The 16190-nt window shown below is 41.2% G+C and overlaps 2 protein-coding genes across 10 annotated transcripts in view; one reads left to right on the forward strand and one right to left on the reverse strand.

The window, feature by feature from the left end:
- Positions 1 to 16190, forward strand: part of LOC309525214 (uncharacterized protein) — a 168122-nt gene that overhangs the window by 96340 nt on the left and 55592 nt on the right. The window lies entirely within an intron of this gene.
- Positions 1 to 16190, reverse strand: part of ITPR1 (inositol 1,4,5-trisphosphate receptor type 1) — a 217209-nt gene that overhangs the window by 39604 nt on the left and 161415 nt on the right. For all 8 annotated transcript variants that reach the window (XM_082209117.1, XM_082209119.1, XM_082209121.1 and 5 more), the window contains 9 exons: positions 12904 to 13084; positions 11522 to 11778; positions 9012 to 9212; positions 7841 to 7951; positions 6102 to 6197; positions 4733 to 4855; positions 4137 to 4241; positions 2715 to 2907; positions 437 to 559 (listed from right to left, as the gene is read on the reverse strand). In XM_082209117.1, the coding sequence (XP_082065243.1) occupies positions 437 to 559; positions 2715 to 2907; positions 4137 to 4241; positions 4733 to 4855; positions 6102 to 6197; positions 7841 to 7951; positions 9012 to 9212; positions 11522 to 11778; positions 12904 to 13084 (1390 nt within the window). The remainder of the gene's footprint in view (positions 1 to 436; positions 560 to 2714; positions 2908 to 4136; positions 4242 to 4732; positions 4856 to 6101; positions 6198 to 7840; positions 7952 to 9011; positions 9213 to 11521; positions 11779 to 12903; positions 13085 to 16190) is intronic.

Below are 16190 nucleotides of genomic sequence, written 5' to 3' on the forward strand. Positions count from 1 at the left end.
TACTGGTCAAGGGAACTGGTGTTTGTCCGCAGACAGTTTTTCTGGGTCATGTGGCTGGCATGACTAAGCCACTTCTGGTGAAACCAGCGCAGCGCACGGAAATGCCGTTTACCTTCCCACCAGAGCGGTACCTATTTATCTACTTGCACTTTGATGTGCTTTTGAACTGCTAGGTTGGCAGGAGTTGGGATCGAGCAATGGGAGCTCACCCCATTGCAGGGATTCGAACCGCCGACCTTCCGATCAGCAAGCCCTAGGTTCAGTGATTTAGACCACAGCACCACCCCTACATCCCTTGAGATGCAGAGTGTGCTTAATAATACAACTGATAAAAATTCACCAGTACTAAGATGCTTAAGTTAGCCGCCGCCACCCACCTGCATTGTGCTTTGATTTTTGTAAAAAACTACATTTTATAACTTTGAAATACTAGTACCTCCTTTGACTCCTTTAAAAGGATAGAAAAATGCTACCAAAAGATTCATAAGGACTGCAAGGTTAAAGGAAATACTGCTCCAGAAGGACATGTTGCGCGAGCACCAGTACAGTATATGCTGAGCTGCAAAAAATAAAAAATAAAAATGTTTACAAGGGATTCAAAGTACAAGATTGCCCCTAACAATGAATAAATCAACAGAGATCATTGTATTGCCAACTTTTCCTAGAATCACACACTGTGAACTGTAGTAATCTTTATTATTTGATTTAAAGTTTGTGCTTTAATTGTTGTTTGCGGAGTCCATAAGTTCAGGGCATTTGCTTCCTAGAGAACCTTTTTTCCAATCAAAGGCCATACTGAACAGAAACCAACTTTTTATATAAACACTTGGTTTACAAGCACCAGGAGAGCAAAAGTTGATCGTGCGTTAAAAAACACAAAAAGGTCAGAATGTGCTGACTGCATGCCATGGCACTCTGCACTGTGTGAACTTTTGAGACCGACACACCCTCATTTCCATTTCCAGCCTTTATTCTCTGCAGTGGAAGTGGTTGCTTCAGAGCTAAACCAGATAATTGCATTATGCATTTAATGCGTGACTGGTTTCTGTTTACTAAATGGTAGCTGTGGGACCAGATTGGGACCACAATGTTCAGGATGGAGGTCAAGAGAACATTTGACCCTTTAGTCCTGTTATGGTCCTGCTTGGGATCACCCAGCCACAGATGCTATTCTGCGGCTGTGTAGGGAGAGTGGTGCAATCCGAACTGTGGCAGGGGAATAATATCCCTCGGCTTCCATGGTATAGTCCTGATCTAGATCACCCTTCCCCACACCAGCTATTTAGTAAACAAACATCAAGTATAGCTTATAGGTTTAATGTCACATCAAGTTTGGTCCCCAATCGTTACATTGCCAAACTTCAAAGTGATGCAGTGGAATGTGAGCTTTAGAAAATGTCATAACCTCAAACTGAGAAAGCAACCAAGATATAAGTGGACCATTGTGCCAAGCAGATGCAGCTGTCTCAGAGGTTTTGACTTCCTGTCTACCTAAGTCCAGTATTGCTGAATGTAATGTTGGGTTCTTATTTATAAGTTCTTCTCCTTTCGCCACTATATCAGCTGAAATTATGTAGCTGCAAAAACAACTGTCACAGATGTGAGCTTTTGTAGTTTGAACATGGGCATGGTGCAGGAAAACAGTGATAAGCGTCTCCTGTGACTATATAAAAGGTAAAGGTACCCCTGCCTGTACAGGCCAGTCTTGACAGACTCTAGGGTTGTGCGCTCATCTCACTCTAGAGGCCGGGAGCCAGCGCTGTCCACAGACACTTCCGGGTTACGTGGCCAGTGTGACGAAGCTGCTCTGGCGAACCGGCACCAGAGCAGCACACGGAAACGCCGTTTACCTTCCCGCTATAAAGCGGTACCTATTTATCTACTTGCACTTAAGGGTGCTTTCGAACTGCTAGGTGGGCAGGAGCTGGGACCGAACGACGGGAGCTCACCCCGCCGCGGGGATTCGAACCACCGACCATGCGATCGGCAAGTCCTGGGCGCTGAGGTTTTACCCACAGCGCCACCCGCGTCCCCTCGTGACTATATACATCTGTAATATTAAAGCTAATTTGATCAGAGGAGCAGCACTGTGAGACAGCTGGAGTTGCTATTAGCCCTGCAGGCAATCTGTACTATATTCTCTCCCCAAACTCCACCCTGAGCTGATAGTAGCTTTGTACATTAAGAGGTCTACATCCAGGAAATAGTGCAGAAAAGGGAGCAGCACACTTTCTCAGAGAGCTACTTCCCCAAATTAGCATCCGAATGCAGCTGCTTGAAGTAAAAACCAAAGCAAAACCCCACAGGAGATTGTGAACACAGATCTCCTCGGTCATGTCTAGTTTAGTCCTTATGTAACATATCTGACAAGAATCCTAGGGCAAATTGCCCCTAAGATTAATGGCTGGCCATTCCCTTCCCAATGATATCCATCTACATAATCTTCTGGCTGCTTCAAAGCATTTGTTTTCACAATAGTAATCGGGAAACGTAATGCTGGAAACACACAACAATATGCACAGCTAATGATTAAACCAAGTCTTTCTGAAAATATTTAAGATACTGAAAGCAAAATTACATGGAGAATAATTTTGTGTGAGGATGAAATTCCCCAGAGGCTGAAATTGCTTCTCTGACACAGAGAAGAACTTTGCAGTCTCTCAGATCAAGAATTAGTATCTTGAAAAATCGCCTTTGGCAGCAATCCAGTTTACCTCTGAGTTTCTTTTGCCAGTTCATTTCATTGAAGAGGTCTTCTGATCTCAGGAAAAAGTCATTTATCTTACTGCCTTGCTCATCCCTCTCGGTAGTATAGTACACCCGTAGTTTAGATTCCTTCGTGAGGAACTCACATATACTGGGCACAGGGAAAACTATTTGCTCCATGGTGCGATCTGATCTAACAATCTATAGAAGACAGGATTTAAGTATTACTTCATATGGCTGCCCCTTAAAACGAGAATGTATCATCCCCCACGATGCAAACTCTTCCTTTATCAGAACCTCACTTATGCAGTAGACCTGCTACTCTCCTCACAAAAATACTTCATGATTTCCATTAGTGTAACACCATTTACTGTAGGTTTCTTCCTTTTGTTTCAGTAACATTTCAAGTCCAAAAAGCTGGGTCATTTCCATATACAATATTATATACATATATCATTATGGTTGATGGCCAGCTATTCCTTTGTTAGGCAAATTTAACAGTCCAGGGTGGTTAAATTATGTTTCCATTAAAAAAATGAGTTAATGGTTATTTGGTGTCCTGAAAGCTAAGGACCTTTCTCTCTCTGTTTTTGAATGATACTCTGATCAGAGCTTAGAAGAATGAAAACATGTGTAAGAGATGGGATAAAAAAACAGGTTTTCATTTGGAATTTCTAAAAACAGAAGAACAGATACGAGAAGATGAAACACTGTGCCATGTCTCTCATTAGCAGTGCTTTTTTTTAAAAAAAAATATGAGGTGCCAATACTCCCATGGATACCAGGACAAAATGACTGCAATGACAGTGGGGGCGGGGGTGGGGGAAGGTGACAGATCTCTGTCCTGGTGAGTACAATCACAAAGGAGGACTGCTCATTGGGATCTGAGATAGGGCAACAGTTCTGCTGGGATACAGGTTGGTTCTGGTATTCAGTATTTGCAAATATACCAAATGTCTCCAACACTCACCCCTCAGTGAACAGTGTTTACCCAGAACAAATCAAGCCAAACAGTCCTTCCCCTGCTTAAGTGGGGAATATCTCACAGTATGAAATTTTGTGCGTATATCTCTACTACAATTACACAGAGCTATGTAGCCAAGATCTATGTGGCTAATCCGTCTTGTCTAAAGCTCACCACAAGGACCATTTTTTAAATTTATAAAATGTTTGATTGAGAAAAGAATTGGCAAACCCAATTAAATTCAAAAGAGGATGGAATATAAGCCAGTTTAGAACATATTGGATAGCATTGTATTTGCTATAATATTCCATAGGTGCAAGTTGTTTTTGATGTAGTACATCTGCATTGTATTGTTTGCACAGGACACTTCTGCTGGTGTTCCCGCCTAATTTTAAAACAATTTCTTGGTTTATCTTTCCTTGGACTGGCACAGCGAAGATTACCCAGAATTTCCTGTAGCCTTTACCTCAATCTGAGCTGTGTGCTTAGCATAGAATTCCAAAGCTTCATCTCCATCAATTTGACCTCCAGGCTTCAACATGTTCTGCAACTCTTTGTTATGACGAGCGAGCTAAAATAAATGAATAGTACATTTGGTGATAGTGGCCTGCATCTCAATGAAAATGTACTTGCATTTTCTTTGTACTCTTCCAGGTGTTGGCTGGTCAGGGTAACTTAAAATAATTTTTTTTCTTTAAGTGGCTTAAAGCTGTTTTGAACCGGTGCTCCCTAAGTTACAGATGTAGCATTTCAGTGGTAAACCAGAAATTTAGTACAAACAGCACCAATGGAAGGGACCAGTCTGTGAAACTTTATGCAACATTTCTGCCAGTGGAATGAATCTATGCTGACCTCATTACTCTCCTGGTCATTTGTGTACGAAAACATGATCAGCGTGCAGAATCAGCACATCTGGGCTGTCCCAACAGAGATCAGATTTCCTGAATCTGCGCACTTGAGCCCAAATGATAGGTTGCACATGGCCATGCATATATTTGGGTATAGGGCCCTGCTACTAATAGAATGTGCCACAAAATTCTCCTTGCATAAATGCAATTGTACCTGATGGGCTAATATGTAAATATTATGCCCCACATTTCTAGGAGATGCAGCAAGATCTTCACCATTCTCTCCATCCTCAAACTCAACTTCACCTTGCAGATATGCCTTCTTAATCACTTCAACCTGGGGAGAAAAGATAAATACAACACTCAAAACTGTGGTGTTGGTGATGGTGTGAGAGACAGAAATACCAAGGCCAAAGCCAAAACATACTGCCAGTGGACAACTCCTCTAAAGGAATTTCACATTTATTGCTCCCTCCCTCCCTCCTGAAGTAGAGGTCTCCGTTTCAAGTTATAAAAAGGTTGGTTTTTCCGTTTTGTTTTGTCTTTAAAGCAGCTGGTATTTGCTGTCAAATTGAGTCTACATTACGAATCACTTGACTCAGTGGAATAGGAGCCAAAATAAAGACTGAAACTTTATCCCCAGCTCACCCCTTTGTTGCTGGATAATAAATACATTGCATCACACACCCGTCTCGGACTACTGCCATAACCAAGGCACAATGTGGCGAGTTTATAGACTTTCAGCCCTGCACTTTGGAATCCCAGAGTTGACGTTTTGCTGTTTATTAATGCGGGATGGAACAAAACACTTAGAAGCTGTTAAATGGCTTTTGTCTCAACTCCTCGTCAAATTGATATCTAGTTGTGATAGATTATTTGAATCCAAACACTGTCACCCCTCATCAACACAGGATGTTTTCATATGGGTGTTGATGGATCAGTGCACTTCACGCTTGCAAGGTTTTCATTTCTTTTTTACAGCGTTGCCAACTACCCATTTGTGATATCTCAATGACTCACTTGCAAATTAAGCAGCCATACTACTATGCAGCTGATTAGCAGTTACATCAAAATAAATTTGAGGATGCAGAGAGGACCGTCATGGAACCTCAGATGTTTTCCCTCCCTCTGCTATCTGATCTTCAAAGAAGCAGACAGACTTGACCACCATAGCTTTCCAGGCTGCCAAGAGCTATTGAGCTCTTAGCCCCAAGTTGCCCAGGAGATAATTTCACAGGAATTTGTCAGAAGAGAACTGTACAACAATGCTTCTCAAATCTTCCAAATCCTTATAGGCTCTGATGCTGCACAAACAGTGCTTTCTGGATGCACCCTTTTACTTTTTAATCTTACTTGGAAAAATTAATTTCCCCATCCTCAACTGACCCGTGTGCTTATGAACTCCCCCAACATCTTTGCAGTCCACTTCAAGAGTTCAGTGAGTGGAAGTAATTACTTTACTTAGATCCTGAACTTAGTATGAACTTAGCCACCCAACCAGCAGCAAGATTATTGCATACTGCCAAATTCGCCTTTGCCACCACAACCCCTGAAAATTTGGAGGCGTATCCTTGGAAACGTACCAATTCTTTGGGTCTCATATTATACAGGATCCTTTCTGCGTTCTCACTGTCGTGCCTACTTTCCATTATTGCCAAGAGTAACTTAGAGGCATTGTTCTGGTAAAAGTCAAAGAAAGATATCTGATGAATAGTTGAATGTGTTATAAAAACGGAAAGAAGTAAAAAAGACAACCCACAGATCTCTGTGACTATTTCCAGCTGCATAAACCTGTTAAAACAACGAAGATGAGCAAATGTGAAAGACCGCAAGGTATCATAAAGTTGAAATCTAACACGATTTCTACTAAGAAGCAATGATGTCATTTAGATACATAAATACAATGAAAGTAGGTTTCAGGCAACGCACAAAAGATAGCTGCATCTTTTCTCCTTTTAAACTGTGAAGTCAAGTGTCTATCAGTTGGGAAGCAGAATAGGACCACTATAAACAATAAGGGAATGGTTTTTTGTGTGTGTTGTTGTTGTTTTGCATTTGGGGCACTCCCTAAATATGCGGAAGTATAGATATTTATACATTAAAAGATTTTTAAAAACAAAACAAAAACAACCTATCTGTTAACCTGTGAGCTGACAGAATACTGATGACAGCTGAGCTTGAAAGGGGAAAAATATAAAGAACCACAAATTGGTTGAAATCAGGTGAGACTGTGTACACATTACCACCTTAGGACACATTGAGGTAGCTTTCTCCCTACTGCATTTCAAGTCGCAATTGAACTTTGCTGTACACATCAGTATGCTTTGGTATATATCCATGCCACCCACTGCCTGTCTGCTTCAGTGGGCACAGGTGTTTTCCATGGTGTAAGTCGCCTGCTTGGTTTCCTGATATGGTTTCAAATCAGACTGAAGCTGCATTTCTTTTGGGGGCGGGGAGAGAATACATCAAACCACATTATTTCACAAGAAACTACAGGATCGCTCTACACCTCCTGTAATATTGGGTATGCACAGCACACTGCAACACTGTGTACTAGACACATTGACCCATCTCCAATATAGCGTGAGGGGACTCAATGGGACTTTTCCCTTTCCTATCGTCTTGCTTCTCCCAACTGCAATTAGCACTGGAAGTCCCCCCTATGTTAAGTTCTGTATATAAAAATTATGTTAAATTCACAATGCAGAAGTCGATGCTGGCAGCAAGGTCAGCAACTATGTCCAGCAATTATGCACTAACGCAGAGTAGAGGCTCCACTGATTTAATTGCAACTCAAAGTTGAGCCTAACCAATGGATCAGGATCAGCACTGGATGGCTTGCCCAAAGTAGCTATTGATCAATAGATGACTGGCCCCTTTGTCCTGTTCCCTCAACATCTATATTCTGCCTTAAATTGTAGGACAGCTGTGCATAAGACCACCTGATGGTCTCTGTCACAGGACTGGTTATGTATACAGCTCTGATCACATGTCCTAAGCCCCTTAACAGGCTGAAATATTTTTGCAAGTTACAGTATCATAGCTAAGTAATTGTACTTAATGTTCTCTTTGAAATTCAGGTTTTGAATGTATGAAATACATTCCATATCTTAAATTAAGAACAGGCAAGCTGTTTGAAACAAAATGTTATGAAGTCTTTATTTTAAAATGATTTTTTAAAAAATAATAATAATCCCATGTGATAGCAAACTGCCCAGGGCACTCAAGAAGCCTGCTAGAATTATCAAGATCTGGATAGAAGCTTTTGCTTTTTCGTTGTGATACTACCGTCCATCTTCAGAGTTGAGTATCCACTTGCCTTCAGTTCTAATACTAGATCCATCCGCTTCTTTCCCAGAGGGTTGATATCATTGAGAATTAATGCTGTAATTATATCTATACCATTGGACTCATGAGTAGCGATGCAGTTCTGCACAGGGGAGAAAGAAACGTAAAAAGAAGAAACCTTTTTTAAGTGGCTAACAAGAAAACATAAGCTTTCTTCCCAAAGGCCTATTAAGTCTCTCTCTGCCCACCACTCCCATGAAGAGTTCCATAGGGAAGAATTCAACTTAGTTATTACACTAATGCAAAGGAATTTCTTCCCTTTCCACTCCGTGTGTGTAGCCCATGTTGTCCCAAAACCTCCTCAAGAAAGTTGGAGAAAACCCCAGAATAGATTGAGCAGGGTAGGGGGGAACAGGGGCAGGAGGAGGGGAAAGTGTCTCATTGAGCAAAGAGAAATCAAAATGCTCACAGAGCATTCTACTTAATGCTACTTTCATTTCAGCCCATAGTAAGCTAAACTACTGGGCTTCCCATTTGTTAAAGGTAAAGGACCCCTGACATTTAAGTCCAGTCGTGAACGACTTTGGGGTTGCAGCGCTCATCTCACTCTATAGCCGGTGTTTGTCTGCAGACAGCTTCTGGGTCATGTGGCCAGCATGACTAAGCTACTTCTGGTGAACCAGAGCAGTGCTCAGAAACGCCGTTTCCCGCCGGAGCAGTACCTACTTGCACTTGACGTGCTTTAGAACTGCTAGGTGGGCAGGAGCTGTGACCGAACAACAGGAGCTCACCCCGTTGCCGGGATTCGAACCACCAACCTTCTGATCGGTAAGGCCTAGGCTCTGTGGTTTAGACCACAGCACCACTCGTGTCCCTTTTGTTACCTTACTACAAATCCACCTATTCTCTATTTGCGCCAAGGTATTTTCAGAGTCTCATGCTGAGACCAGCTAGTCCCCTGCACTAAGAAAGAGTTGGGGGTTCTCACTAATGAGGATGCTCTGTTCTAGACTTCTCATTTATGATTTCTTTGGGGTGTTGTAGTTAAGCAGCACACTTTGGAACGATTGGTGGTATGGGAATACATGCCACTTTGAGGTCCCTTCCAACGGTTCTGTGATAAGTTCTTAAGGTTCCAAATTGTACAGGAGATTCCCAATTTTGCAACTACGACACGTTTTCTACTGCAATAACTGGATTACCTGGTTTTCATGGCATGGTCCCTGGCAGTACTCAGTCAAACTTTCCAGTGTCTGGTTGATCAATGCTACATTTTTCTCATTAATGTACAGCCCAAGAAGTCCAAGTCCTCCAGTTGTGCTTCCACAGATACAGTCCAGAAACTGCAGGGTCTCACACACTAAGTTGTAATTTGTCTTGTTGTTTTGACAACGCAGGAAATTCTATAGATGAATATGAAATAATGGAGAGGGGAAAGATCAGTTTCATTTTTGAACATTGATGCTGGTCAAAAGAAATAAAAATGTGATTTTTTTTGCAACGGATTCACAGTTTTCCATTCACGCATCACTTTCTAAAAGCACTAATGAACATTGATCTCAGTGTGATCCAAGCCTCTCAACACACCCATAGATAAATATTTAGGGCTTTTGACTTTTGTAATGTTTTGCAAGTGCCTATAGGTCGATTACACTCATTTCTCTCCCCTCAAAACTTTCCTTTTAGTTTGTTGTCTTTGATCTATAAAAGCAACAAGTTTTCATTCCACCCACTCAAAGTTCCTGCAGATTACAGCTAGTTAGAAATTCCCTCTTTGAGCTTAATTCTTTTATTTTTCCCTCATGCTTGCTAAGTATCTTTGTTCCTAAGTCAGCATCTGGGGCAAGCATTTTTGGACACATGCCAAGACTCACTGCCAACCCCAGAGGCTTGTTCTTCTACTACTCTGCCCCTTATGAAATCTTGTCACATGTCTGCCTATGACATGGGGAGATAGATGAAATTATGCTGGTATCTGGGGTAGGGGAAGATAAGACAAGCAAGCCTGAAGATGGAAAGAGAGATCAGACATCTTTATGCTATTCTCTTATCCCCTTCCAGCAGTGGAAGTCTGAGGGAAATGTTTCTTGCCCATTGCTTTAGCTGCCATTTAATGCCCTGTTGGTAACTGGAAAGCATTTGATCCTGGATGAGCGGGATAACTGGGTGTGCAACAATGAGATCCTGACTTAGTCTACCACATCTAAGGGATGCATTCGCCATATTTGGGTTATATTCAACAGTGTCTTGTTCATGGAGGGCTCTCTGATAAAAGGGGAAACTCCCAGAAACGGAAGCAGGGAGCTGGCTGGTTTTTTGGCTGACCGCACCCTTCAGTCTTTAGCCACCACCACTCCGCCCAAAAAAATCTGTTCCAGAGGGTTAGAAAAACCATACAGAAAAGCATGAGATGGGTGTGTGAGGGTATATTTTTTAAAATTGCCTTTTTCCCTGTTCCATGCACTGAAGCCTCTGCTGAATCAAGCCTTCAGTGAATGGAGGAACACATCTGACTACAACCCATCATCACCCGCAGCCTAAATTTGATGAGGGTCTATTAGGATCCCACTTCCCTTGATAGGCATGCTATCAGTCACCCACTTTTGAGTGTATGCACCTGGTTTTGTGGCCACCAGGATACTGGCCAGGGAAGGCTGCAAGGAAGAACACTGCCAATTCTGAAGCAATTTATGCTCCTTATTTTAAGGAGCTTTTTTTGATCTTTGTGATTTTAACTGATTTGGGTCTAGGGTGTCTTTAAAATCTCCTGCTTCGTATGAATCCATTCATGGTGTTTTAGGCTTAAAACCATAAATGACCCAGCTCATGCCTGTGAGATTTATTTGAGATGCTTTGCTTATAGCTTTTGGCACGGGAAAATATGTCTCAGCATTGCATATTTCAAAATAGTCTCGAAGATTGTGGAGCTTCAAAGAAAACATATTGTCAGGTTTTTAGTTCATTGGTTAGACCTGGAACCTTTAACAAGCCTAATGCAGAACAAACAGCCCATCTATTGTTAAGCACTGTGAAATTATCACAATCAAAACTGGGCCACACAGATAAAACAGTAGACAGACCTATCTTCTTGGATCAAAGTAAACCGCACCGAATCAAGTTGATCAGGCATAATCTTTAGAGGGAAGCTACATGAATCAACCCTCTTCATGGATCACTGCCTTATCATGGCACAAGGGCTTGAATAACAAGCTATGGCCACCCAAGATGGACAGGTCATAGCCGAGAGTTGTGATCCACCCGGAGAAGGAACTGGCAAACCACTCCAGTATTTTGCCAAGAAAACTCCATGGGCATAAAAAAGGAGAAGCTTTGAGAAGAAAGTCAGAGTTTCCAAGGAATGCTATGGTTCATGGGGTCAAGGGGAGTCGAACACGACTAAGACGACTAAACAACAACAACATGAATCAACATCTCCCCATGCTTCCTTGCCTCTAGCAGGTTTCCACTCAGGAAGGGACAGTGGAAATATCACATGGGCTTCAGTTCCAAGCTACCACACTCCATCAGAGAAACACTTTGCTCCTCAATGAGCTGGCAACAACATGTCTTGGGAAGGAACTGCTGTTCATTTAGGGGTAAAGTAGCATATGTCTCCATGCCCTCAGCTCAAGTGAGATGTCTGCTTTTCTACTGAAAGGATGGCAGAAAACCTTTTTTGTAGAGCTGAGTCTGAAGATGCTGCATAGCCTACCTGCAGGTCCCGGTTGTGGTTTTCACACAGCAGCTGCAAAAACCGCAAGATGGGCTGCATTATTGTGATAACAGGACTCATCTCCAGTTCGTCTTTGTTTTTGTCTGCTGCAGACTGTGCGCCATCTGCAGCTGAATAATGGTCGTCGGGATCAGCTTCCCTCCTGTAAGTGTTGTATGCCTTCCTTGTAGCAGCAGAGGCTTCAACCAACTGATCTCGCACCTCCTCTGTTATTTGGGTCATGGGTTCTCTCAAAGCTACAGAACACAGAGACAAAGGTCCATTAGCAAACAACAACCAAGCAGAGTCAAATCAACATTTTTCAGCATGTTGACACATCAACCTTTGTAATTAATCCAAATTAATGCTGTAAGTTTTACTGAGGCAGCCTGATTTGGTTTATACTACCCCACAAGACACAGCAATATCCTTTCTGTAAATGTGAAGGCTGTTCCCTAAAGAATAGATAAGCACCCACCATTACAGAACACGAATTAAATGAGATTTAGAGCAAAAAACAGGATTTGAGAAGTTTTATGGGGAAGCTCCAAAGTTCAATTCTTGGAATCTCCATGTAGTGCTGGGGCATACTGTGTATACAATACTGAGCTAGATGGACTTTGGTCTGTGTCCCTATGATCCTATTATACTCATGCCCATGCTATTCCCCCTGCCCAACCCTGAATGCTTGCATCTGGTGCCTAAGTACATGCTGCAGGGTGACTGATAATGCAAATAGGTTCTTCAGATATTGCAGCAGGGCTTTCTAACGAGTATTGAATTTTCAGTAGTACATCCTGATTAAATAGTGGGGAATGGCAAGAATATGTGCTGGCATTTTGAAGCCAACTGACACTGACAAATCTTATACATGAGGGGAACCAACACCACAACAGAACACCTGACCGTAGGCATGTAAAGTGCCACTAGAAAGCAACCTTTTCTCTTTCTTCCAGTGTCATGTTATTAACAATAAACAGTATGTACTGATGCATCAGACATGTGCGTTATAATGATTCCAAAGGAAAAGAGACGTTTGAGACTGCCAGTGCCCATCTCAATCCCTCTCTTATTACAAATGGAGAATATGGGACATCTGTTTTTAGCTACAGAATCCTAGACCTATTGCACGCAGAGCAGAGTGTTAAAAACAAGGATTAAGCAACATGTGAAGCTACTCAAGCTGGCTGGCCCATTAATGCTAAAAATACCTGTCACCACTACAGCAACTGCCACATCCCAAATGGATGAAGGAGGAAAGCAGTGCCATGGTAGGGCTGAATTTTTAACTTCCATGTTGTGGACCAGAACCTCTGGATCAATAAAATAATTCACTGAAGGGTTTGATTTTCATAGTCTTCATTACACCACTGGAGAATTACCTCTTTTCCTGGCTGGTACATCTCTGTCCGAGTCATCATCTTTCTTTTTATTTCCTAAATCACTAGTGTTAACTGTGACTGTAGCCTTGATCTCTTGCTGAGCCACTTTCATGCGGTCGTAAAAAACTTTGAAGAATTTTTCCGACTTTTTATCTTCTGTTAGTCGGCAAAAGAATGAGTGCTACAGAAACAACAGAGATGCAGAACACCTTAAATGGTAAAATCCAGTATCAATGGCACATAGATACCATGTAGTGAACCCCACAGTCACTGACTGAGCTTCTGTTAATGAAATAAAGCAAGTGAAAGCCCCAGAGCCAAATGCAGCTCTTAAAGAGTATCAAAATGCTCCCAACTGCAATATTCAGGGCAAGAAATGAGGGAATAAATGTTATGGAAATGGGTATTATTTGGAATACGTTTTGTAAGGGAGGTTTGGCCGCCACATTTACCTCTCCTCGAAGCAATCCTCCTGTGAAGCCAGCTGCTGGCCCCAGGGTCCTATGCTTATAATTGCTGGTGAAAGGGAGATATTCGAATCATGGAATACTGAGAAACCACTGCAGATCCTTCAAAGGAGGTGAAATGTCAGTTTGGCTACAAAAGATTGCATTTTTAGACACTTCTCAACACATCTGGGATTAGGGGTTCGCACTTCTGGGCCAGAGGGATTGTTTGTTTTTTTTTTGTTTTGTTTAGCACTTACCTTATAGAATTTGCCGGTTTGATATGATATACTACATATGATGCTTTCAGAAGGGACAGGGAATACTCTTTAAACCTGGCATGAATGCTGCTGATGCATGGGAAAGAATATTCTCTAGTCATAGTCAGACCTAATGTTAGTGTTTCACTTACATTTAGTGTTCATATCATTTCGATGTGGAGAAGTCAAATAAAGCACCATTTCCCCCAAAACTGTGTGGAATACAGATCAAAGACTGTGTGCATGGAGGAAGCTAGAGCAAGCAGCCAGGGACTACATCTGACAGCTATCTGATGAAACCAATATGCTGTTACGTAAATCAGGAACAAAGCTTAAAGCATGACTGCAGGATGAACTTGTAAGTGGGTCACCTTATGCGGAGTATTATGAAATTAGTTAGCATTCTGCAGTGGCTCATGTTGCAACAGCTTCTCCTACAGCTGACTGACACAAAGTCAGATTTATTGGAAAAGCAAATCGAAAAGAGGAAAGGAAGAGGACGATGGCAATACATCCTCTGAGATGCAGAGAACACAAGGCTGTCCCCTGCATGGTGCCCTTTAATCACTCTCCAGAGAAATTGTGTGGCAAGGTGACTTTGAAATATGGGTAACATCATTTCCCCTTACTTTATGGAAGTGTAGGCAGATAAGGCAGCTGTCACAAATACTATGTGAGGCTTCGTAAGAAGAGATTTTTGATACTAAGGACAAACAATTTGTTGACTTGTTCTGCATGTGCACAGACTTCCCAGGGAATGCTGGACTGGGTGAATCTTAAGTGTGTGATTAGAAAGTCAATTCTCATATTCTTTGCACCAAAGGAGCAAAAGGGAGAGGATGCTGCAGCCATCCTCCTAAGACACATGGTCCTTTCCTGACATGCACCAATTAATTTCCAAAAATGCAGGGTAAAATGCATAAGCTTGCCTAGAAGCCATACAGTCTCAACTATAAGTTTCTCCCGGACCCCAGATACATACATGATAAAGGGAGGATAAAGTAATGGAAGAACTCTGCACATGTTCAGAGGTACTTTCAGATGCTCTGCAGCTGACTCAAGTTAAGCTCCTATACTATCAGTAAGCCTCTATCAATGCAAGCACAGGCAGGCAGTAGTTTAAAGAAGCTGCCTTAAAACTGGTCCACAAATCTAATTCTAATTAGGTAGCAAATAAATTATATTAAATAATTTACTAGACAAGAAGAAATGTAAAACCTGATTAGGCTACCTACTTTATTACAAAGAATTCAAGGAGTGAAGCGACATAACAGGGTGCATTATGCAGCTGCAAAACAGAGAATCTACCGGTAACTGCTAGTAAAAAGAGCTGCGTACACAACCATCCTCAAAAGTATAATGAACATGTGTTTAAAATGTCCTGAACATTTCCAAGAAGAAGACCTTCTTCAAACAAGCCAGCTGGGTACAAATATTGAGCAAACATGAACCACAGCAAACTGCATGCTATTAATTTTATTTGTTCAGTGATTATGCCTTTGTCCTTATTTGGATGTTGATTTGCTTCCAGTATGCTGAATCTGGGTGGCTAGATAAAGATTTTGAAATATGTCTCCAACATTTTATGGATGAAAATAAAGACATTCTTAAGTATTTTTAACCCTAAAATTTTTAACTAATTTCATACAAAATATTAAAACATTTATGTGCTTCCCTTCCATTACACGGTGGTCAAATATTATGTATTATTTCTGTAGCTGTGTTAACTTATTCTGGCTTCTAAAGCTATACCAGCATGGTCAATAAACTGACCATAACAATTTAAAAACAAAAAGAACGAAATGTTTAATCCCATAATGGATCTGGGTTAACTTGTTAGAGAACTACAACTCAAAACACAACTAGCAACAACCTATTTTCTGGGGGGGGGGGATATTTATTTTATTTATTAAATTTATATACTGCCCTTCACAGAATAAAATACAAGATAAAACACACGTAAACAATTAAACCAAAACAAAGGTGCAATTGTTTAATTTAAAATAATGGCTAGTGTATCATGTTTTATTTATTACTTATTTATTGAATTTATGTTCCACCTTTTTCTCCAAGAAGCTCGTGGTGGAGTGCATGGTTTGTTCAGTTCCAAGAAAACTTTTTTTTATGAGGTAGAACATCAGTCTGACTGTATTCTGCCTGAAATATTTAATCAGATGCTTTCTTTTGAATTGTCTTGAGCTAGCCTGCAGTAACTGGTTAACTGCATCTAGATGAAAAAAATAAAACACTGTGATAACAATATATAATTCATACTGTACGAATCTGAAAAAACTGCTTCAGTTTGGTATTCGTATCCTATTAAAATTTGTGGAAAATGCACTACTAAGACTAAGTGAAGTTATTTAAAGTGACTGAATAAATATTAGAAACTGCAGCACATCGGTTCTGGAAATGATAGTTTATAGTCTTGCACACAGTAAGATCACAAGTCATTCTAGTGTTTCATGTCAGATTTTATCTGCCGAAAGAATATCGCCTTTTAGGAAACAGTGAAAGCTGTGCTGTATTTCACATACTATTGGCAGCTATATCTTTTCTCAGATTTAAATATTGTTTCACT

This window comes from Podarcis vaucheri, assembly GCF_965113315.1.
Source record: "Podarcis vaucheri genome assembly, chromosome: 2".
Lineage (NCBI taxonomy): Eukaryota > Metazoa > Chordata > Lepidosauria > Squamata > Lacertidae > Podarcis > Podarcis vaucheri.